Source organism: Balaenoptera acutorostrata, chromosome 13 (assembly GCF_949987535.1).
Source record: "Balaenoptera acutorostrata chromosome 13, mBalAcu1.1, whole genome shotgun sequence".
In the NCBI taxonomy this organism is placed as follows: Eukaryota; Metazoa; Chordata; class Mammalia; order Artiodactyla; family Balaenopteridae; genus Balaenoptera; species Balaenoptera acutorostrata.
In genome coordinates this window covers 67,744,580-67,768,117 of record NC_080076.1, presented here as the reverse complement: position 1 = coordinate 67,768,117, position 23,538 = coordinate 67,744,580, and the positions used below count along the sequence as shown (strand labels likewise).

Below are 23,538 nucleotides of genomic sequence, written 5' to 3'. Positions count from 1 at the left end.
GTATCAAAAAAAAAAAAAATCAGCTGGTATCATTCTGACTCATTGTGATTAATGGCTTCATAGTAATATTCCATAGTATAAATACACTGTTTATTCATTCAATTCAGCAGATAATAAAAGGCTATAATGGACCAGGCACTGTTCTAGGCTCTGAGGCAACAGCATGAACAAAACAAACAAAACACCCTGCACTCTTAGAGTTTACTGTCTGATAGGGGCAGGGGTGGAAAGTCAGGAAATAAACAAGTAGCATAGCCTAGGGTTTTACCATTGCAGTTTGAGTCTGTGGGGGCTTTCTGAGTAGTGTATATGAAGTACCAAAGGCTAGATTGCCCTAAATGTTGTTACAAGTTACTTTAAGTCAGTATTAGTATTAATAATCTTGCAGGAGAAAGTAGAAACATTTTCATAAAATAAAAAAAAGGAAAAAAAAAAAAAAGACCCAATTGGTTAACGTGGATATGGAGTTCTAGGAGATCCACATATGAGTCCTTGGTAGCAAAGTTTGCACATTTATAAATTGTATCCAAATCCTCTTATTCTGTTGACAAGTAATAGACATCGTTCCCCAAAAACCAGGTGAGATATATGTGCTGGAGGTTTCTGATGGATGCAGTTGAGAGTACTTTTGGGGGACATGGCAAAACTTCTGGGCCCAGTCAAGACTCTTGTTTTCTTCCTGAACTTTTCTGTGTTTGTTATATTGCCCTATGAATTATTGAGTTTGTCCCTCCAGTAAAGCCTACTTTAAATTATTCATGGTGATGCTTAGGGAAAATAATCTGGGTCATCTAGAGTGGTTAGGCCTGGAGGGAATTCCCTCCCAATAAGGGCAGATTTATATTGATATGCAGCCTAGTTTGGCCTGCACTAACCCTTCTATGTTGGCCCTAGCGGTAATGCAGTTAAAATAAGAATTTCGGTTCTGATTTTGTTTTTTTATATTTGACTTTGAAATGAAGTTAGAAATGCACATTTTATCTGCGGTCTGCCTTCAGACCACTGGTGCGTCCTGTTCACATCTTAGCTACGAACTTTTAAGCTTGTTACCTTCAAAAATGAAGTAAATGTACACTGAGTTGGAACCCAAAATAATTATTTTAAATCTTTTACTGTATCTAGACTTAATTTAGCTTAAATTAAATAGTCTTATCTCCGGGACATGGGAAGCAGAAAGAAGATAATGCAGACACTTAGATCTGAGTTGAAAATTCATAGACGGAGGAAAGAAGGAAGTGTGTCTAAGACAGCAGCCATTAGTCACATGTGGCTCCTTAAATTTTGATTAGTTAAAATAAAATAATTAGTTGCTCAAAAAAAAAAAAAAAAAAAAAAGAAATGCACATTTTAGACACACGGTTATTCACCCTTCATGTTACCCATCCAGGTCAAAGTCTTGCTCATCCAGACCAGCTCCATCATGATGGAATGCTAGTCATCTATTAATAATCAGAATGTCACTCTAATGAATAAAACATTATTTTGCAGAAAACTTTTTTGGGCAATTCAGTTACTAATGTTCGTTTATAAAAATTCGGAACAAAACACAACCTGCAAGTTTATGTTAAAGTAATATTTCTGAAGGTCTAGTGTAGAATATAAATGCCAACCAGCATACTGTCTAGCAGTACCGGGATCTTAGTCACCTCCTCTCCTGCCTTTGCTTCTCCCTGTCCTCCCCCACCGCACATGTGCTTAGTTGGGTTGGGTTCCAAAACTTTATTTATAAAACTAATTTAATTCATAAGGTTTATGAGGTTTAGGTTATTAGTACTGTGGAATCTAATGAGCATCCATGGCAGCATGGTTGAAAAAGCATACATTTCATGTGTACCTTTCATTAAATACGGTCCTCTCACCATACAGCTTAAGGTAGTTATTTTCCTTAATTTTATAAATGAGGAAACGAGGTTAAGAATACAGAGTTAACCAGGGGCCAAGCTTGGACTTGAGCCCAGTTTTCTGACTAAAAGTCCTATGTTCTTTTCGCTGTAATATGCTGCCTTTCAACTGGAATGCATTTGCCATATGGTTGAAGGAACGACAGTGCCATTTAGCCTGGAGAATAGAAGACTATGTAGGGCATTGTTTCTCTTATAATTGAAATATTTGAAGAGCTTTCACATGGAAAGAGGGCTGGACTTATTTTGTGCTGCTCTGGCAGGTTCCCTAGTAAATGGTAGTTATAGTTGCACTGACATTTGGCTCCACGTATGAAAAACTGCCCAAGAATTGAAGGGGCAACTAGTGACAAAGGCTGTGGGGGTGTCATAGGACGATGGCTGGGGGACTGACCTTGATGCCTGCCTGGTCTTACTGAGGTCCTCTTCTTTGCCTCCTCCTACACCCTTTCTTGCCTGAGCGCTTGGCTGGGCCCCCTCTCTTCTCTTCCTAATTTCATGCCTCTTCTCCCTTAAGCCACTCAGAGGCAAGTTTTAAATATGGGATGGTCACTTGATAGTAGTTAATGATGATTTTGTTTGATTGGTTCGTTTTTCTCACATATGCAGTATACACATTTTAAATAAAGTGACAGTGAAGTATGAATTTGGAATTTATAATTTTTTCCAATACTATTTCTGTAGTGATTTTTTTTTAAGCGGGAAATAAAAATTGAAGAGTATATCCTGTAGGCTAAGGGGGGGATTTATTATGCAAGTATGAGAGTCTCTGCTGAAACGCTGACGCAGTGTTTACTTTCTCACCCAAGGTTCATTATCCTCAGGGATAACCACCCAAGGTTCCTATGCTGTTTCATTCCTCGTCACATGTGATTGCATAGGTGCTGCACCTTGTCCGGCCAGGGAGTCCTGCAGGTGGGGAGAGGGTGGTCAGCAGCAGCAGGGTCTGTTTTGACGCCAGAGAGTGACTTCTGTGAAGTGTTCTCAGTCTCTGAACATCTTTGCAGGTGAAGCTTCAGAGCATAGTGAGGTCAAGAGGAAGAATGACCTGTTATCTCTCAAACAGCTGATTAATTTTTTCATAGCAGTTACTGGTTTCTTTGTCTTTTGTCTACATACTTTTTTTTTTTTTTTAATTGTCAGGATACTGGAGCTTAGATATATGTGCCATGCTGCATCAGAAGCGAGCTTGGGACATTTCAGGTGATGGGGGTGGCTGGTGGCTGCCCTGAGAAAGAGATTCCCTCAGGAAACAGGCAAGTGAGAAAGTGAGCCCAGCAAATTACCCCGTGTAAGTTCAATGTGATGCTCTTTAAATAACAGTTGACGTTGCACCACTGTTACTTGGAGCCCTGAGAGCTGAAGCGTTGTGACTGTTCAAGTATCTAGCTAACCGAAGTTAGTGCAGGAGCCGAACATTCAGCTGGTGTCTGATGACGAGCAGTCCTCCCGGCCCTGCTTGAGTGCCTTTGGCGAGGGGAGGACCCAACCAGTTTTAAGGCCGCTCGGTTGGTATAGGGACATCGCTGATTATTAGTTGCCTCGGAATCTGTCGCTTGATAACTTTCACTCTCTAGTCCTATTCCTGCCTTCTGGACCTTTTGAAGTTTGAAAACGACTATTTTCACTTACCGAGTTGAAAGTCTCACGTACTTGAGTTTTCAGAGCTCTCCGGACTGGAGACAGGCTGGTTATTAGATTTTCTCCTCACAGTGTGGTTCTAGAACTGCACACAGTACCCTACCAGCTCCTCTGAGGAGGACAGTCTACCTGGGACTCCTGTCTTCCTGGATCCAGACAGTGTAAATCAGATGATTTATTTCAGCTCAGGACTGTATTGTTGCCCTTGGAAGAGCCCTGCTGTGCTGTGGGGACACTTTAAGCCCAAATTCCCTCTTCTGCTACAGAAGCAAGTCTTCCAGAGTCTGTCTTTCAGAGTTTTCCTCTTCCCGGGAACTTGTGGACAATAGGATCAGATTCTAACCTTTGACAGCACCTGCACCCTTCCAAAATCTGCTTCTCACACACACGAACAAAAGATAAATATGTGAGGTGACGTATTAATTAACTAGGTGGTGGGAATCCTTTTACAATGTATATGTACATCAGTCGCCATGATGTACATTTTAAATGTGTTACAGTTTTATTTATCAATTATATCTCGGTAAAGTTGAAAAAAATTTGAGGTGAAAGCATCTTGCCTTCAAAAGGTCAGGGTTTCCTATCTGAGACTAGTCACAGAGATGCATTCCAGGTTTCTTATTTCTTATTTGTTCCCAGATGGTGTGCAAGGAGGTAGTGATCCCTGGGGTTAGGCCACCTTATGTAGCGTGGCAGCTCGAGGGGGTGAGGACACCCGATGAGCTGAGGTTCCAGCTTCATAGGGACCTTCCTTCTTAGGCTGCTTTGGCCTCCGGGGGAGGGCTGCCTGCCCCTTTAATGCTAGGGTCTCCACAGTTTCCCACTAACCACAGTTTGTGAGAGTCTCTAAGTTGTCGGTTTTCTCCTCATCCCCTTCTGCCCCTCATCAGCTTTTTCTTCCTGATTTCTTTTTGAAATTCTGCTGTTTTGAGTTGGTATCTTTTTGACTTTCACCTATACTGGTAACACGTAAATGATGACATTGTGGTACAGGACGGACACATTATTCCCATGGCTTCCTTGATCATTTCTTTCAGTACCCTATATTGCATGCTCTCTTTCCTAGCTGCTAGCCTGCCAGCCCGCTGTGAAAGATTGGAAGTGAATAAGGGGTCATCAGCCGTCCCTTGTACACACAGGGACAACATCACCAAGGCCTCAATCTGTATAGTAACAAGGAATGTTTTGCTTACCTGCTTCCACATAAGCTGCTGGTAATGGTTAGGATTTGGAAAAGGGGAAAACATTCCTGAGGTGGGGAATTTAGTCACCTGTAGTTCTATATGAAAGTCAACCCAAAAAAAAACAAAGGGACTTCCCTGCACTCCAGTGGTTAAGACTCTATGGTGCGGCCAAAAAAAAAAAAAGAAAAGAAGAAGAAAGTCAAAGTCAACCGAGAGGAGGGGAAGGCATATCATTATAGTCTCAGTAGAGACTGAGAGACTGACAGGCTTTTTCCAGATCCAGGTAGTAAATGTTTTTGACTTTGCAGGCCATATAGTCTCTGTTGCAACTAATCAGCACAGAAGTAGCCATAGAAATACATGAATGAATGAGTATACCTGTGTTTCAATTAAATTTTGTTAGTGGATCTGAAAACTGGAATTTTGTATAGTTTTTGATGTCACAAAATACTCTTGATTTTTTTTTCTCCCCAACCATTTAAAAATGCAAGAAATATTCTTAGTTTGTGGACTGTACAAAAACAAGTGATGAGCCGGATTTGGCCCATGGACTGTAGTTTGCTGTCTGTCCTCAGTCATAGGGAAACAGGAAGCAGAGAGGACTGATTAGAGGGCCTGGGAAGCCAGGCCCAGAGTTTTTTCTGTTATTTTCTAATTTAATTAATAAAGAATCTTTTACAAAAACCCCATCTTAAAAAACAACAATTCAAAAAGAAGAAAGATGGAAGGATAGAAGGGATTGAAAGCATGCAGAAAGGCTCAGAGAGAGATGTGTGTCAGCCAGGAGGTGTGATGAAAGGCCGGTGGGGAGACTCACACTGGGCGAGGGAGCGAGTGAGGAGAGGGCTGGACACCAGGGACAGAGGAAGGGCAAGTGCAAGTTAGTGACCCACTGAATGAGGAAGGCAAAGGAAGGCCGTGCTGAGTTAGACCCCACGGGGTGACAGCAGCAGTGGTTAGGCCCCAGAGCGGGTGGCACACACCTGGAGTGGACCGTGGAGTTTTTAGTTGTCTGGAAGATGGAGCAGAGCAGAGCAGCCCTGGGGATTGTCTTGGGAGGGAGAGAGCTCTTCTTTTCTGCTGATGGTGTGAGGAGTTGGAAAGAAGAAGTAAGAAGTTAGGGTACAGGGAACTCACCTCTGTGGTGTAGGGAGGATAGCAGTGTGCTGTTTGGTGTGGTTCCTGTAGCAGTCCTGTGTAGGAGCTCTTAGCCTCCACCTAGAGGTGCAAGGACTGAAGTTTGGACGTGAGTAACATGCCCAGAGCCACATAACTAGTAAGTGGTGGAGCTGGCACTTGAACCCAGGTTCTACCGGAATAATCTGGGTTCTTTCCACTAGACTGTGAATTCCTGAGTGCACAGCCGCAGTGTCCCAGGCTGCTAGTTGGAGATCTGCCTTCTGGCACCGTGCTCTGTGTTTAGTGTTAACGGCCCAGAACAATGCTGCTCTTCTCTCTCTTATAAAAATCTGTTTGTGTTTTGCAGTCCTTAGAAGGGATGGTTGTTTGTTTGTTTGTTTTCAATTTATTTTTGCCTACATTGTGTCTTTTTTTCTTTTTCAGTTAATTAATTAATTAATTAATGGCTGCGTTGGGTCTTCGTTGTTCCGCATGGGCTTTCTCTAGTTGCGGCGAGTGGGGGCTACTCTTCGTTGCGGTGCGCGGGCTTCTCATTGCAGTGGCTTCTCTTGTTGCAGAGCACGGGCTCTAGGGGCGCGTGGGCTTCAATAGTTGTGACACGCGGGCTCAGTAGTTGTGGCTCATGGGCTCTAGAGCACAGGCTCGGTAGTTGTGGCGCACGGGCTTAGTTGCTCCACGGCATGTGGGATCTTCCCGGGCCAGGGCTCAAACCCATGTCCCCTGCATTGGCAGGCGGATTCTTAACCGCTGAGCCACCATGGAAGCCCAGGATGGTTGTTTTTAAAGCTGAAATAGTTAAATTACTCATTTGCAGTAAATCAGATTAGGTAGGCAATGTTCTCAGACAGGATTTGGTAATTTTGGGGGTAATGTTTTAAACCTAAGAAATAGTTTTGAAGGATTAGAATCTGAAGACCCCCATCTGCTGAGTTTGGGGTGAGCTGCTGTGCTGTATGTATGAGAGTCTATTTTTTTTTTTTTAAGATTTTAAATTTATTTATTTATTTATTTTGGCTGCGTTGGGTCTTAGTTGCGGCATGTGGGATCTTCGTTGACGCATGTGGGATCTTTTTGTTGCTGCGCATGGGCTTCTCTCTAGTTGTGGTGTGTGAGTTTTCTCTTCTCTAGCTGTGGTGCGCAGGTTCCAGAGCACATGGGCTCTGTAGTTTGCATCACGCGGGCTCTCTAGCTGTGGTGCGCAAGTTCTCTAGTTGTGGCCCACGGGCTTAGTTGCCCGGTGGCATGTGGGATCATAGTTCCCAGACCAGGGATCCAACCTGCATCCCCTGCATTGGAAGGTGGACCACTGGACCACCTTCCAATGAACCACCAGGGAAGTCTCTATTACTCTTAATATGTTACTAGTAACCTGTTACTGAAGCTCAGAGTTTGCTAAATCAGGTAACATTGTTCTGAAATTTTACTTGTTAAAAATTAGATTGAAGCATTAGGAAGAAACATTTATTTTACACATTCTATTTTCTTGATACCCTGTTGGTTGCATTGTATTGAAATTCTGACACCTAATTAAGTTCGGTGCTTGGACTTTGTAATACATTACTCACGCAGTAAAGACAAACAGCATGATCCTAAATTGGCAACAGCAAAGTCAGTGTAATTGAGTTATATGGTGAGTCTCGGCATTTTCACAGGGATGGGTGCACCATGACATTTGGAACTCAGAAGGAAGTGCTTGCCATGGTTTTCCTCTTTTTTCCTCTTACATCCTCATCCTGCCACTGATAAGTGAGTAGAAGTTCTACCCCCAGTTGCAGGATGTGGTGTGACAGGCTATGAACTGGGTAACAGGTGTCTCGAGAGCGCTTCCAGGATTTCCTTCTGACACGCTTGTCCTTTCAGCAGTGGCTTGGGCTCTTCACATCCTAGCTCCGATTTTGTCTGCCTGTCGGGTGTTTGGTTCCCTTCTCTGTGTAGTTCTTAAATGATGCCTTTGACACTGGCCCTGCCTCACCTCCTCTATGCACCTTGCGGTCCTGGTGAGGCCGAGAAGCCTCCACGTGGCTGCCCTGAGGGCGTGTTGATGGTGCTGGAGGGACAGTCTGGGGGCGGGGCTTCGTGTGACCCAGGTCCTCTGAGCTGGGCTTCGAGGGACTTGAGCTGCTTGTCCTCCAAGATAGCTTTGAAGGAGGAGGGGTTTTCAACCAGTGGACACTGGACTTGGGGGAATAACGTGCCTGTGGGAGGGAGCTGCGCGAAGCGGGCAAAGGGCCCAGCACAGGGGTCTGGTTTCATGAAAGAAACGTGCTGCTCTAGACCCCGGCTGCTGGAGGGAGCCCTGGAGAGTGGCTTTGGAGTTCTGGATCGGGCCGTTTTGTGGAGGACTGACCGTTGAGCTCTGCGGTTCGGGCTTAGTGTTCTTGATGTTCTCTGTGTAGCTTCTGCTCATCGTTCTCGTCCCGGTTCACCTTGTGTCTCATCCCTGTGTTCTGCTCCCTCCTCTCCCAGCGCTGGCGCTGCCCTTTGCTCCCTGTTGGCCGGTCTGTGTGCAGGGCCTAGGGTTGCCAGGTAAGATACAGGACGCCCACCTACATTTGAATTTAGGGTAAAGAGCGAATATTTTTTAGTCTAAGTATGTCTCAAATGTTGCTGGGATGAAATACAGTGAGGTGGGTGCTGTGGTCGCAGTGCCTGGAGACAGAGTCTTGGCGTGACGTGGGAGAAGACCGTAAGGGGCTCTTGGGGCGGGAAGGCCGAGTGGAAGTGTAGGTGTTGGAAAGAGCGTGGCTGCATCAGACAAGGGGTAGGGAGAGGGTGGGAGCCAGGCGTTTGGCCTGAGGCAGGTAGGCAGGCGCCTGGAGAGGTGGGGCGGGGTGGGATTCGGGTCGCCAGGCTGTGATTCTTCCCTGACACAGAAGGAGCTGGAGCAGGGCTGGCAGGGGTGGTGGGCACGGAGACGAGGGGATGCTGTCAGCCAAGACCTGCATTGGGGGGCCGGGACGAGTCTCTACCGTGGCTCAGTGTCTCACTGTGCAGGCCGCACCTGAGATTGAGGAAGACAGCCTAGGGAGCTACCCTGCTGTGGTGCCGTCGTGGGGCATCTGGAGTCAGACCTGTTCAGACCCCTACCCTTGCGTCGGAGCTGTGAGAGGCTCAGGTGATCCTTTTCACGGTTGCTCTGAGGTCATCCTTACCTCTCAAGGTGAAGGAGGGTTGAATGAAATGCTGTGTGTGTGGAATCCCCAGCACAGTGCTTGGCATGCAGGGGGCCCTCAGGGTTTAGTTCCCTGCTTTCCCTCTTGCCAGTGAGGTTTCAGATGGACTGGAGAACAGTGGATTTTCACCATCCATTTAGGATTGTCGGTCCGCCAGGCAGCTAGCTAGGACACCACAGAAGGAGGTGCAGGTCAGCAGTGAGTCCCTGTGACTCTCCTTACATTTCATTCTGGGAGATCAGAGAGAGCCTTCTTTGAGCTGTCTGTCCTTTCCCAGAAAATGTGGATGGAAATCAAGGGTGTAATAGGCCCCATGTCATACACGTTCCCTGCTCTTTCAGTCAATTCTTTTGAGTTGGCTTTCTCAGCTCAACACAATGTCTGTGCAGATGAGACTGTATTTATAGTCTGCTGCAGAAAGACGAACATCTCCCTTCCCTCCTCGGTTTAAACCAATCTTTTCACGCCAGAGTTTTTCAGCCTTGACACTATTGATTTTTGGGGCCCTGTAGTTCTTTGTTGCGAGGAGTATCCTGTGCATTGTAGGATGTTTAGCAGCATCCCTGGCCTCTCACCCAGTTGTGACAACCAAAAATGTCTACTGACGGTGCCAAATGTCCCCTAGAGGGCAAAATTACCCACTGTTGAGACCACTACCTTATACTCAGTAGGTATAAGAAAAAAGTACTCCTTAGTATTTTTTATTGATTTTCATGTTATCTAATCAGTGAAGTGCTTATTGAAAAAAGATTTCAATTTTTATTACACTGAATTCAAATTCTAATTTATTTTAACTTGTTTAGTTTGGAAAGACTTTCTTTGTGCCATTGGCAAAACATTTCTCAAATCTAAAATTTTTAGCTTATTATTAAAGGGTTTATTACATTGTTACATTTGAATGATTAGTAAAATAAAAGAAAATGTTTCATTTTGTATTTCAGATCACAGTTTGTTATAAATGTACAAATATATTGAATTGATATTTTTAATTAAAAATATGGCCGACAGTTAATTTTATGAATACAGTATTGTGCAATTTTGTAACTGCCTGCCAGAAATCTGAGCATAAAGCCATGGTTTGGAGGGGTCATGAATAAACATTTTCTTTTTGTAAATATGGCTGAAGAGGGAGAGGAGACTCAAAATTTCTTGCATTCTGGGAGTTTGAACTTTGGGAACCAATTTGTTTTGGACTAAATCTGGAAAAACCATTTGTGTACTATAGCCAGAAATTCTTTTAGGCTGTCCTTTTCCAGCCTTGTCACTTGTCTGGAATGTTAAGTATCAGCAGTAGTTTAACGGCCCTTTAGTGACTTGTATTAAAAAGATCTCCAGAAATGGATCTAAAGAGGTCCGAGTATAAGATTAGGGTTTTTTTGTTGTTGTTGTTATTTTTTTCAAAGCAGTAAGAAGGAGAAGACTTATGGTTCTAAGTTTGAAAAATGCAGGGAGCTTCTAGTTGTTTCTAAACATTTCCTTGTGTTAAATCTTGCAGAGTAATAGAGAGAAATCATAAATTAGTATGAGTGGGTTTTTCTGTGGCCAAAACAAAGGGAAATAGAATTGCGCTTTTGGATTTTTGTTGCTGATAATTAACTCTTTTTTTCTAGTATCCTGTCTATCAGTAGTTGTGGTTTAGTGAAAAGAGTTCAGACTTTGGGCAAACTCCTTACTTCTGTAGCCTCAGTTTCTTCCTCCTTTCGAGGCACGTAGGGTGGTTTCGAGTCAAATGTGCTAGTGCTGGGCAGCACCGCCCTCCCCCAGGCAGCTTGCTCTGGCATTTACACAATAGCAACATCAGCAAAGTGTCTCACCCTCCTCATTACCCTCTGACTGTGTGCCCTTCACAAAGCCAAATTTTTGAAACGTTCTTCCTTCATCTCCTACTCAATTTTTTATCCCTTTCCAGTGAGGTCTGACTTTGCCCCGTCCTTCCACTTGGGGCTGTGTTGGCCCTGCTTGCCATCTCCTCCTTCTGGCCGACTTCAGTGTCCACTTGGGCACTTTCTCCTGTAGATTTGCCCCCAGGCTCCCTTCACCCAGCGTCGCCAGGCAGAGAGGAGGTAGCTCTGACGGCAAGGGGTGGAAGTTGGAGAGGAACTGCTTTTTCCTTTTCCTTCTTCTGTGGCCGCAAGGGCGTTTGGAGGGGAGTGCACACTTGGGGCTGGAGGTGGAAGTGGAGGAGAGGTCCCTCTGAAGGCCGCCTTTCCTCAGTGCCAGAGTTTGCATCATTGGCTTCTGGGAGCAGGTAGAACCACCATATTAAATGTGCGCATTAGTTGATAATCACACCCTAATTTTAGGCATGAAGTAAAATCCGTCTTAAAAATGAGAAAACATCATGTTATAATAAAAAATAAACATTTAAAAGACACAGATAATAGAGAACAAAGCACTGATTAGCAGTGGGGAGATGGATGGGGGAGGGGCAATATGGGGGTAGTGGGGTAAGAGGTACAAACTGTTAGGTATAAAATAAGCTGCAAGGATATATTGTACAATATGGGAAGTATAGCCAACATTTTATAACTATAAATGGAGTATAACCTTTAAAACTTGTGAATCACTATTGTACGTCTGTAACTTAAATAATGTTGTACAGCAACTATAGTTCAATTAAAAATGGACATAAAAAATAAGCTTTTAAAAATTGCCAGTCAGCTCCTTAGTCAGTAAGCATGGAAGTATTTTGAGCAGTAATGGACTTTTGTATTTAGATTCAGGCTAAGCACAGAATCACATGCCCGAAGGCATCTCCCTGGCCTCTCTCCTTCATGTCTCTGTCTCTTGCACCTTGAATACACGCCCACTTGCACATGTGCAGTGTTTTGACCTGGCAAAGCTCAGGCTTTTGTCTGAGTAAGCCTTGCCTTTTTCAGTGGAGTCCACTCCAAGTCTGTCTTTAAAATGTACACCTTTAAATGCACTATCTGGTTGTGTGTTGCAATTCACAATAAGAAAGTTTAAAAAAAATGTATATGTTGAGGAATTCAGTATAAGAAGTCTATTGCATTATGATTTATTTAATTAAAACATTTCTCATTGAATTTCTTTTCAATGTTTTGTTTGGTTTTGTAGAACTCATGATTTTATCAATTGGTTTTGGTTATTGGTTTTGATCCATTTAGTAGCAACTTTTACTTACAGACTCTTATTTATTTATTTAAATTTATTTTATTTTATTTATTTATTTTTGGCTGTGCTGGGTCTTTGTTGCTGTGCACAGGCTTTCTCTAGTTGCAGCGAGCGGGGGCTACTCTTCGTTGAGGTGCGCAGCCTTCTCATTGTGGTGGCTTCTCTTGTTGTGGAGCACGGGCTCTAGGCGCACAGGCTTCAGTAGTTGTGGCACGCAGTTCAGTAGTTGTGGCGCATGGGCTTAGTTGCTCCGAGGCATGTGGGATCTTCCCGGACCAGGGCTCAAACCCGTGTCCCTGGAATTGGCAGGTGGATTCTTTTTTTTTTTTTTTTTTTTATAAAGTTTTTTTTTTTTTTAATTTATTTATTTATGGCTGTGTTGGGTCTTCGTTTCTGTGCGAGGGCTTTCTCTAGTTGTGGCAAGTGGGGGCCACTCTTCATCGCGGTGTGCGGGCCTCTCACTATCGCGGCCCCTCTTGTTGCGGAGCACAGGCTCCAGACACGCAGGCTCAGTAGTTGTGGCTCACGGGTCTAGTTGCTCCGCGGCATGTGGGATCTTCCCAGACCAGGGCTCGAACCCGTGTCCTCTGCATTGGCAGGCAGATTCTCAACCACTGCGCCACCAGGGAAGCCCCGGCAGGTGGATTCTTAACCACTGCGCTACCAGGGAAGCCCCACGCTCCAATTTAGTTTGCTAAATTTCAATTTTCCCTTGACAGTGTGATTCCTTCTCAGTGTTTTAGTCTCTTCTTAATTTAAAATTTTAATATGATCCCTACATTTTGAATATGGAGTTTGTGAAATAAGAGATAAATGTATTTAGGTTGCTTTGGTTGAAACCTTTTTTTGAATTTTAGTGGGATATTATCAATATATAACAAAAACATAAAAACATCATAGCTAATAAGCAATTTCCTTTTTTAAAAAAGTTTTGATTCCTGGTTCTTGAGGTATAAATTGTGAAATAGGATAGTTGAATTTTTGAGTGATCCTAATCCATCCTCCTCGCCTATAAACAAGGCTCACAGAGTTAGCATGACTTGCTCAGGGTCATGCAGGCATGCCAGGCCTGAGACCACAATCCAGGTCTCCTGATTAGCGTTCCAGGGAACTCCCTACCGTATATTTTCAGTGTTTCCTGATATGTAATTTTCAGTGGGAAAGAACCAGAAGCAAGTGTTGTTTGTTGACATCTATGTGCCACAGTGTATAATTTAATGAAGTAGTGAGTAAAAATAATCTTTAGTCATTCCTTATGGAGGGTTTCTCTGACAGAGTGTCTTTTGAGTTGCTGCTTTTATTTAAATAAAGCATTAGTCATACTTGGGGCATGCAGTGTGTTGTTATAGATTACGATAGCTCACATTTATGCCATCATTACTGTGGGCCACCCTGCTAAACACTTTAGGTTCATTATTTCATTTAATCCTCCCAAAATCCTTATAAGGAAGGGAGTATTATTTCCAGCCCATTTTACATATGAGGAAACTGAGATTTCAGAGAGGTTAAGTAACTTGCCGAGGGATACAGATTTGAACAGGCATGGTGGGTGGGGCAGTCTCCAGATACTGTAAATAAGCACAGTGGATTTAAAAGTTATCAATTAAATAACAATTCCTTTTTTTTTTTTTCTGGCTGCTCCACCCAGTATGTGGGATCTTAGTTCCCTGATGACCAGGGATCAACCCGTGCCCCCTGCAGTGGAAGCCCAGAGTCTTAACCGCTGGACCGCCAGGGAAGTCCCCACAATTCTATTTAAATAGTTTTAAATAGCAATACATTTAGTGTAACAGAGGGGACAAATGATTCTACTTGGAGGTGAATAGGAGGTGCATAGAGGAGTTCAAAGGAAGAAGTGGTGACCAATCAGGATCCTTGTGTGTCTACAGGTGGGAGGATTAGGGACCACCCCTGTAGTTAACACCAAGGGCTCCTGTCCCGCACTGTGCCAGGGCTGAAGGTGCTTCTTGGTGAGGGATGGCCTCAGAGCTCCTTTGTGGTTTCCAGGACAATCTGTCTTCTCCTCCGCTCAGGGAGGAGCCTTCTTGTTGCAATATAATGACAGTTAAGGTAAATTCTTAAGGTCCTCTTGGCATTATTTCTGAAACTTGATTGGTGTGCTTTTCATGGGTGGATGGTTGGGGAGGGTGGAGTTTCTGAATCACTGAAAGAAATTGCCATCCCTGATCTTGGATTGTTGTACCATTTTTCTGACCTTTGAGCCCTGGTGAAAAAACTTCTGGAATGAGTGTGTTGGGATTTTTGTTCTCTTTGTTGGTCTACACATGTTATTTTGTACAATAACTATAAATTAGGTTTTATCAACTCCTCTTTATAGGAGAGGAAACATTTGCAAACATACGAAGTGATGAAGTGATTTGCCTGCAGTCACAGTTTGTGTGGCAAAGCTGGAGTGTGAACCCAGCTTTCCTGACTTGAAGTTCAGTGCTGTGCTGCTGTTTTGAGGCCCGGGATTGGGTGGGGGTCTGGTAACACATCACAGAGCCTGTTCTCTACCTGTAACATCACCATCAGCTGCGTGAGGTGTATTAGAAGGATTTTGGAGTCAGGAGGTACCTTCAAGATTCCTTAGAATTCAGCCTTTTATTGTAGGTGAGGATCCTGGTTGGACAAGTGACTTAAGATTGAACACAGTGCTTTTTAGAGAAGAACTAATGGGTTTTAAATTGAAGTCAGAATTTAAAAATATCTCAAAGGCTGGACCTTAAGCTGAATTTGACCAAATGATAATTTTAACAGATAGGTGTAAACTTTTTCAGAATATAAGTTACACAGCTATGAAACGGAGAAAAGTGGAGTATTTACTGTTCAGTTTCTTCAACATTTCTGTGTGTTTGAAATTTTCATAATAAAATGTTATCGGAAAAAAAGAGAAAAGCAGCTTAGCAGCAGTTTGTGTGAAAGAGGCTTTGTAGTATTAGGTAACCATGAACTCAGGAGGAGCCTCTGGTAGCTCCTGGCCAAACAGGGCTTTTTCTTAGATGAAGTTGAGAAGTTCAGTGTCTAGATGGAGAAAGTAATAGTCGGCTGGACTCTGCTTGCAGACCAGGTCCTCCTCCTGTCTGTGCCAATGGCACAGGTGTGCGAAGTCTGGAGTAGGGGCTGGAGACTCTCAGACCGACGTGGGGGAAGGGCAGACTTATCAAAGCACTGTGCTGGTCCTCAGATCCTGGGAGAGCTGTGGGCTGAGGGTACTTTTGTTTTGAGTGTGGCACTCAGATTCAGGTCAGAGGAAAGGAGTTACAGGGAAGGAGATGCCCTTCTGGCCCCTCTCCCCGAGCCCCCATATGGTGTCCTTCAGTCCATCCTCTGCAGCACCAGGTTTCTCTTTAGGAAGGACGCATCCAATCAGGGCGGCACTGCCTTCAGCCTTCAGTGCTGTGTGTCAGACCGAAGCCCTTCCCCGCTGGTCGTCACTGTGACGTTTCTCTGTTTGAGCAGGCCCAGGTCTTCAGGGGCCCCGTGCTTTCTTACACCTCTGACCTGTACCTCCCTTCCTGTTCTGCAAGGGCAGAACCAGGGACGATGTCCCCCTGCTCCCACCATACCTTGTACATGTATGCCCCTCATATTTGCAGTAGATTCATCAAGGATGGAGACCTGTTCACTTATGCACCTCATTCTTTCCCTAGACTGTGAGCCCCTGGAAAGTAGGTATTTTTGTCTTAATCAGCTTAGGATGTCCATCTATTTATTTATCCTTGTTTCACTAGCTTCCCAGAGAATTGGCGTTTGGCTCTTCTTGGCACAAAATAAGTGTTCAGTGACTGTTAAGCAAGTAATGACTTGCTTCCTAACTTAGTAGTCAGTATGCTCCATTTTTTGTCAGTGGTGCTGCATGTGGAGTTTCCTATAAGGGACCTCCAAGATATTTTCCATTTTTAAGAGTCTGTGGTTTGATTTTTAGATAGTATTTTACCTGCCATATGTGGAAGGTAAGAGATGGCCCTTTGTTTTCCTTATGTGATCTCCTTATACATGTAAAGGAAACTCAAGCTTCCTGTGTGGCTGCGGCTGTGTAATTAGCTTTAGGCAGGGCTCCTAGAGCTGTAAATCCTGTACTGGGACATCCTGGTAAGAGGTCCAGCCACCCAGATTGCAGCCTTCTCACTGAATGCAAGCTTATTTGTGTAAATGAGAGCAGTTGTGTCTCTGCCCTTGCCTAACAATTATTTTAAATAAAAAAGTAGCAGCCCTCTATAAATGAATATGATTATAGCTAAGGTTTTTACTTTTACAGCTGTAACATAATACATACTGATTTAGACCTGGTAATAAGTTTTCTAAAATCTATCCAAAAGGTAGATTTTATATTAAATAACATGGTAATTAGCACCTTCAAAATGAAAAATATTGGTCAGGAGTACCAGCACCGATAGGACAAGTAGGTGAGTCTAGAAGGGGCAGATTGAGCAGTATAATTTTAGTGTTGTTACATTTTGTTCATCTCTTGTGAAATCTTCATTGAGATAAAAATTGCCGGTTTCTGAGGAAGTGCTTGTGTATGGTTGCATTGGAGGCCATATGGATTGGCGGGCAGGGTGTGGGGTTTGGATTGAGACTACTGTCACTAAAGAATGGTTGACCCAGGGAGAGTTACATCATCAGCGCCCACCTGTGGAGATTCAGGGACCTGTGCTGGGTGTGGTGCAGCTGGGGCATGATGCCTATCCGTGGGAGGGGCTCGCAGCCTTCAGTGTCTTTCCCTTTTTGGGGAGCAGTGCATATATTTCAATGTTTTTGTTTTCAGAAATATTTAATATCTTAAGAAATATTATTTGAGAAATACATGTGACACACTCCTTGGATTATTGTTATTTGAGATTATTCTTAGTGTATGTAGAGAGACAGCATCCATCCTGTTTTTGTGAGGAGAGCTACTTTTTATTCCCCCCCACACCTTGATTTCACTGGACTAGAGGTGGTGGTGGGTGCCTATGTGACACCCTCGTGCAGGCCGGGGAGGTGTAGTGGTAACTTCCATCGCACTCCTTTCGAAGCTTTCAGACCCTGGAAGTGCTGCATGCTGTGTTGTCCTCTCCCTCCACTCCGCATCTCTCCCAGGCCTGGGGCTCCAGGGAGGGTCTGGGCCAACAATTCCTGCTCCTTAACCTGGTGCAGGGGGCCAAGGTCTCTGGTGAATTACCACCTGTTTTGGAGGATCCTTGTCCTTAATAGGGGTCATTTTAGAAAATTGTGGAAGCTTTTTTGACTGTCTCAATGGTTGGTAGAGACTGTTGATATTTAATAGGTAGGGGCCCTGGAATTCTAGACTCAGTGAAGTGACAGTTCTGCAGAATGAAAACTTATCCTGAGATCTGCAAAACTTTGGAATATCTTTCTGAATAATTTATATGGATTAAAAAAAAAACTTGTTTATGACTGAGCCTAGAATCTTATTCCATCTTACACAAAGAAAGCATTTTTTTAACATACTTTTTGGTATATATGGAATTTTCCAGGGTTGTAGTTACTGTAGACACTGAGGAGAAATTGTTTTGTTCTCAGCTATGAAGTGTATTAGGGTTCTCCAGAGAGATGGAACCAATAGGACGGAACCAACCTTATTATAAGGAGTTGGCTCACATGCATATGGGGGCTGAGGAGTCCCAAGATCTGCAGTTGGTAGGCTGGGGCCCCCGGAGAGCCACTAGCCTAAGTTCCAGTCTGAGAGTTGGAGTCCAAAGCCAGGAAAAGACTGACATCCCAACTCAAGAAGTCAGTCAGGAAGAGTCCCCTCGGACTCCAGCCTTTTTGTTCTATTCAGGTCTTCGATTAGTTGGATGAGGCCCGCCCACATTAGGGAGAACACCTGCTTCACCCAGCGTATGAATTCAATCATTAATCTCAATCAGAAACACCCTCACACCCAGAATACTGTTTGACAAAATGTGTGGGTGCCCTGCGGCTCAGTCAGGTTGACATAAGATGAGCCGTCACACCAAGTGTGGTTCCCCCTTTTAGAAAATCACATTCTGGAGAGCGTGCATGGAGATGGCATGTATCTGAGTTGCCAGGACCTCGTGCCCAAGTCAACACTGTAACTGTCAGAGTCACAGTGATTCAACTTAGAGCTGTGCATTTCTGACTGTTTTATTCCTAGTATAGTCTGGCTTGAACAGTTACGTGTCAAAATTCATATTTATTTTATTTTATTATTTTTTATAAATTTATTTATTTATTTATTTTTGGCTGCATTGGGTCTTCGTTGCTGCACGCAGGCTTTCTCTAGTTGTGGTGAGTGGGGGCTACTCTTCGTTGCGTTGCGTGGGCTCCTCATTGCAGTGGCTTCTCTTGTTGCAGAGCATGGACTCTAGGTGTGTGGGCTTTGGTAGTTGTGGTCCGCAGGCTCAGTAGTTGTGGCTCGTGGGCTCTAGAGCGTAGGCTCAGTAGTTGTGGCTCATGGGCTTAGTTGCTCCGTGGCATGTGGGATCTTCCTGGACCAGGGCTTGAGTTTCCCCTGCATTGGCAGACGGATTCTTAACCACTGAGCCACCAGGGAAGCCCAGCAGGCGGATTCTTAACCACTGTGCCACCAGGGAAGTCCTAGTAACTCTGTGTTTAACCACTTGAGGAACTGCCAGATTATCTTCCAAAGTGGCTGCACCATTTTGCATTTGTGCCAGCAGTGCTTGAGGGTTCCAATTACTCCACGTCCTCTCTAACATTTGTTACCATCTATCTTTTTGATTATAGCCACCCTAGTGGGAGGGAAGTCGTAGTTCATTAGGTTTTAACTCTGGGACAGAGACAGCAGCAGGAAAGGGACAGTCTATTACGTTGTCCAGTATGGTGTCTACCATGTAACTTTAAATTTAAAAAAACTAAAATTAAATAAAATTTAAATTTTAGTTCCTCAGTCACACTAGCCACATTTCAAGTGCTCAGTAGCCACAAGTGGCTAGTGGCTACTGTATTTCGGATAGCACAGATGGATATAAAACATTTTCATAGTTGCAGTAAGTTCTGTTGGATTGTGCTGGTCTAGAAAAAGTTAATTTGACAGCAGCTGGAGGAGTAGGCAGAGAATGGGAGAGGGTCTGAGTGGTGTAGGAAGGAGTGCAGGCGTGGAATTTGGAGCAGAGAAGAAAGAAACTTTGGGGAGCCATTTACAAGATATGAGACTTAGAAAAAAGATAAATACAAAGGGAAAGTGAGACGTTGAAGGAAAGATTCTTAGGAACTTGATTTTTCTACAAAATCAACTTAGTGATGGGTCCAATCTAATTCCTTAATTTTACAGGTAGAAAAGCACAAAGTTGCCAGTTGGCAGGGATCAGCATAACTGTGGTGCACGTGTTGTGGGAAGCCGCTCCTGTCTGTCTTGGTCATTTTCAGTGTCCTCTGGGAACCTATAAGGAGCAGCTTGGTGGAGCTAAACTAGAGGGAGTGCCAACTCTGGGCTGAGTGCTCCAATGGGAAGGGAAGTAGAAAGCAGAAGGCTTCAGGGCAAGCAGACGGGTGATCTGATTGTCACCAAGTACAGCATTTTCTGGAAGGAAGAACCAGGAAGTTGGGAGAAGTCTGGAGAGGAGACTGAGGTCTCGCTGTGTTTTGCTTGGTGTCAATAACAGTGTTCTTTTTGCTCCGAGGTCTTATCACGGTGAGGGTGGAGCGGAGCCCCCTTTGCCCTGTCTCACTGTTCTGCCACCAAACCAGTTGGTACAGTTTGTGTTACGTCAGGCAAGATAAATCTGGAGCGTTCAAGCACAGTCTAGGTGAAGTGTTCATTGAAGCTATTGGAATGAGCCTTTTCTTTTCCAAAAGGCTATTCTGTAAGTTTCTCTTTATTTTTATTAGTGTGTAGAAATCTTCCTAAAATAGACCAACTTCTTTTTTGTGCTCAGTGTAGTTTCTCAGCGTCATTGTACATAAACTTCCTTACGTTCACAGTAGGCTTTCATTTTCTTTAGTCGTATTATTTACTTTACCCAGACCAGGCCAATGTGTCTTTCCAAACATGATACTACTGTAGAGACTGCTTTTCTAGCTCAGCTAATAGAGGTATGTTCAAGGGTTTTTCTGGCCGTAGTTCTGTGTGTGGCCAGTGTTATTCCAGGTCCTCTAAGCTTGAAATCGAGTCTGTTCCACTTAGGCAAAAGGTTTGCTGTCGTGGTTTTAAGGGTGTAAAAGAGTGCCCTTACTTTCTGAACCAAATATTGAGGCTTATGTTCTTATAAGACATTTTGATGCTTCCTCTTGATAAAAGAGATATACTGGGAAATATATTTAGATCCTGAATGTTGGAGTTTCTGGGCTGTTTTGCTGGTTTATGTGGAAATATCACAACAAATATTTGAAATTAGGACTGTACTGGATAATTTGGAAAGTGTGATCACCTTAGAGACCTGCAAAGTGGCTCATTCTCAAGTGCCGGGATGATTATTGCTTCACTAAATGTACTGTGTGTTAGCCAGTTCTGTTAGAGATGTAGGATATTCTTTTTACTGAGAGAACTAGAATGCACAAAATAATTTCAAGTTAGTAGTGTTCAAGAAGGAAGCCTTGAAAACAGGGTGCATTCTGATTAATAAGTCTAAGAATTTTTCATCCTTTATTTTCTGTAGCGACATCCAACTTTCAAACATTTTTATTTAGTTCATGGTAAGATCCTTCAAAGACAAATTTTTAAAGAGCTTTCTTACAGTTTTGTTCTCGGTATAATGCCATTTCTCTCCACAGATTTGCTTGTAAATGCATCACGAAGAGGCAGCCCAGAATGAAGAAAACAAGCAGGAGTGTTGGCTCAGTGCCTAAGGTGTCTGGGATAAGCAAAGTGCAAACAGCAGACAAAACGAAACCCGAAAACAGCTCTTCAGCATCTGCAGGAGGCAAACTCGTAAAGCCTGGAACAGCAGCTTCGTTGTCAAAGGTATTTACGTGGTTTTGTTTAAATATGTGACGAATTGTAGGAGGAGTGAGTCTTCATATGATGTTTGATTTATCACATAAACGTTATTTAGGATTCACCCTCTTCAAAGAGAGTTCATGGTGTGGTGGACTTAATTGGTGTTTCGTCGGTCTTTACGAACGAAACCAAGTAGCAGGCTTACTTGTGAGCAAATCGCTGTGCCGGTGTGGGAGAGCCTGCCTTCAAGGAGCTTGTGGAGGAAAGGATGGAGGCAAGTCACTTGCACGAACAACTAAAATACAAGTGAAAAAAAAGTCAGATGCCCTGGGAGAGCAGGAGAGTAGCGTAAACAGTTTCAAGTAGGAAAATATTGTTTCTGCCCGAGTAGGCTTAATGAAAAGAGCATGTGCGTGAGGTCTTAAAGGACGGCCAGTATGACATTCCTGAAACCCCTGAACAGGGGTTTTTATTCCCACCCACCCCCCTACACTGTTACCATAAACTGTTACTTGTTTTTTGACAACTGATCCAGTATTAATCCCAGGCAAAATTGGGTGATATTAATTTAGTCAGAGCATAACTAGTTTTCTTGTTACACTCCTTTCTTTAGAGGCTAGTTTATTTCTTGTTAGTAAAAGGTAGTGGTACGTTAGATCCCGGGCTTCGGGAGCAGACAGGCCCAGGCTGGGCATGTGCGTCCTAGGGCTGCGGTCAGGATGGAAGTGAGGGTGTAGGAAAGAGGACGGCGCAGGGCCTGGCTCACAGCAAGGGCTTTGTAAGGGACTGGCAGTAGGGTTTTTCCTGGTTAGCTCTGGAAACTTCCTGCAGCTCAGGATTGATTCCTGACAGTAGCAGGCTTCCCATGGGTGTTCTCAGTGTCTGTGTTGAGATGACTCTGGGCCATTTTTCTGCTGGTCAAGTCTTAGGTTCACTGGACAGAGATGCACATGGTCTTTTTCCAGTCTTTCTCAGTCCAGAATTCATTTATTTGTTCTTTGCTTGCTTGTTTTGAGGTTTGGTGTTTTGGGGTAGAAACTTTGACTCCATGGAGAAAACCTGGAGAGAGTTTTTGCTTGTCTGATAGGGAGGAAGGAAGAAGTACCTGAAACGCAATCTGTTCAGAAGCCTTTTGTCCAGGAAAGGCTTTACAGATGTGACTTAATTATTTTAAGAAGCACCTCACAGGAGCAGCTGATGAGGGACTTCCTTATATGTGTTGAAAGACCTAGCAGGAAATGCTGGTTTTTCTATTCCAGGGTTGTCGAAACTGAATGCATACTTACTCTGTGGGCTTGGAGATGCCACCAGATTTTCTCCTTGCTACATCCCTGATGAGCAGCTGGGTGTCATCCTGCGGCCTGGAGGGTGATACCAGGAGTAGACCTTTGCCCTACTTCCGTTAGTCTGAATCAGCACGCTGAGCAATTTCCTTGGTGGCAGTGCTGCCTCTCTCTCGTGTAAGAAAGCTGGTATTTTCTGCCCCAGCTGTTCACTCAGTTGCTCGCCTGTTTTCAGAGTGGAGCGCCTGTGTGCCTGGGTGACCCGTGACTTATGGGGCTGGAGGAGCAGGCTGAAGCGTTGGCACGGGGTGTGCACTACTGCCTGCCTTGTTGCCTCCTCCTCGCTGGCAGGCAGTGTCTCTGAGGTTCACTCCGGAGCGTGCCCTGAGCAGCATGTCAGGTCTTCCAAAGCATGTATCCTGAGTCGATGGCAGCCTAGTCTTGAGCAGTGAGTACTTCTTCATTGTAAGGCAGAACCGTATCCCTGCTCTGTGCCAGCTGTCCATGGCTTTGCTGAGTTGGCTGATTTACGTAGTTCTGTGTGTGCGTGTGTGTGTGTGTGTGTGTGTGTGTGGAGTGGGGAGGGTCATAGAAGAGGTGAAACTATTTGGGAACACTTTACCTCAACTGGAGCAAGTGCTTTTACTTAAAAAAGGAGGGGGAAAAAGTCATTGAATAGAAATTAGAGTAAGAAGATAAGGAAAGAAGAAAATAGTGAAAATGATAGAAAAATTGGAAAAAGCGAAAGGACCTAGGGAACCCACAAACTTGTTATTTTATTTTTCTAAGTTTCCATATTTCACTGTGCTTCTCTAGCATATGGTCACATCCCACAACTTGAATTCTGTAACTGATGGAGCCTTGATGATTACCAGAAAAATGAAGCATTTGGCTTTTAATCATTGAGACACCGTGTCCACATATCCACTCTCGTGGACACCCACGCGGTGTCTGTCACTGCGCAGGATTCACATAACACCAACACTTTTCTTACACTTGGCAGGGTACAGGGATATGTGTTTCTTTTTTTGGCTGCAACCAAGGATTGAACCCAGCCCTAGCATTGAAAGTGCCGAGTCCTAACCACTGGACCTCCAGGGAATCCCCAAGGATATGTGTTTCTTTACCTCTCATTTCAAATGTTGTTTGCAGCTAGGTCTAGTGAGATGTAGGGAAGGACCTTTCTGAGTCTGAATGGAGCTTCTGTAAACA

At 44.0% G+C, this 23,538-nt stretch overlaps 1 protein-coding gene across 4 annotated transcripts in view; it reads left to right on the top strand.

The window, feature by feature from the left end:
• SPECC1L (sperm antigen with calponin homology and coiled-coil domains 1 like) overlaps nucleotides 1–23,538 on the top strand; it is a 120,790-nt gene that overhangs the window by 5,708 nt on the left and 91,544 nt on the right. For 3 of the 4 annotated variants that reach the window (XM_057526558.1, XM_057526556.1, XM_007196333.2), the window contains one exon: nucleotides 20,878–21,067. In XM_057526558.1, the coding sequence (XP_057382541.1) occupies nucleotides 20,915–21,067 (153 nt within the window). In that variant the 5' untranslated portion in view covers nucleotides 20,878–20,914. Of the gene's footprint in view, nucleotides 1–19,787; nucleotides 19,971–20,877; nucleotides 21,068–23,538 lie in introns of all 4 variants that reach the window. The other variant, XM_057526557.1, reaches the window with a different exon arrangement.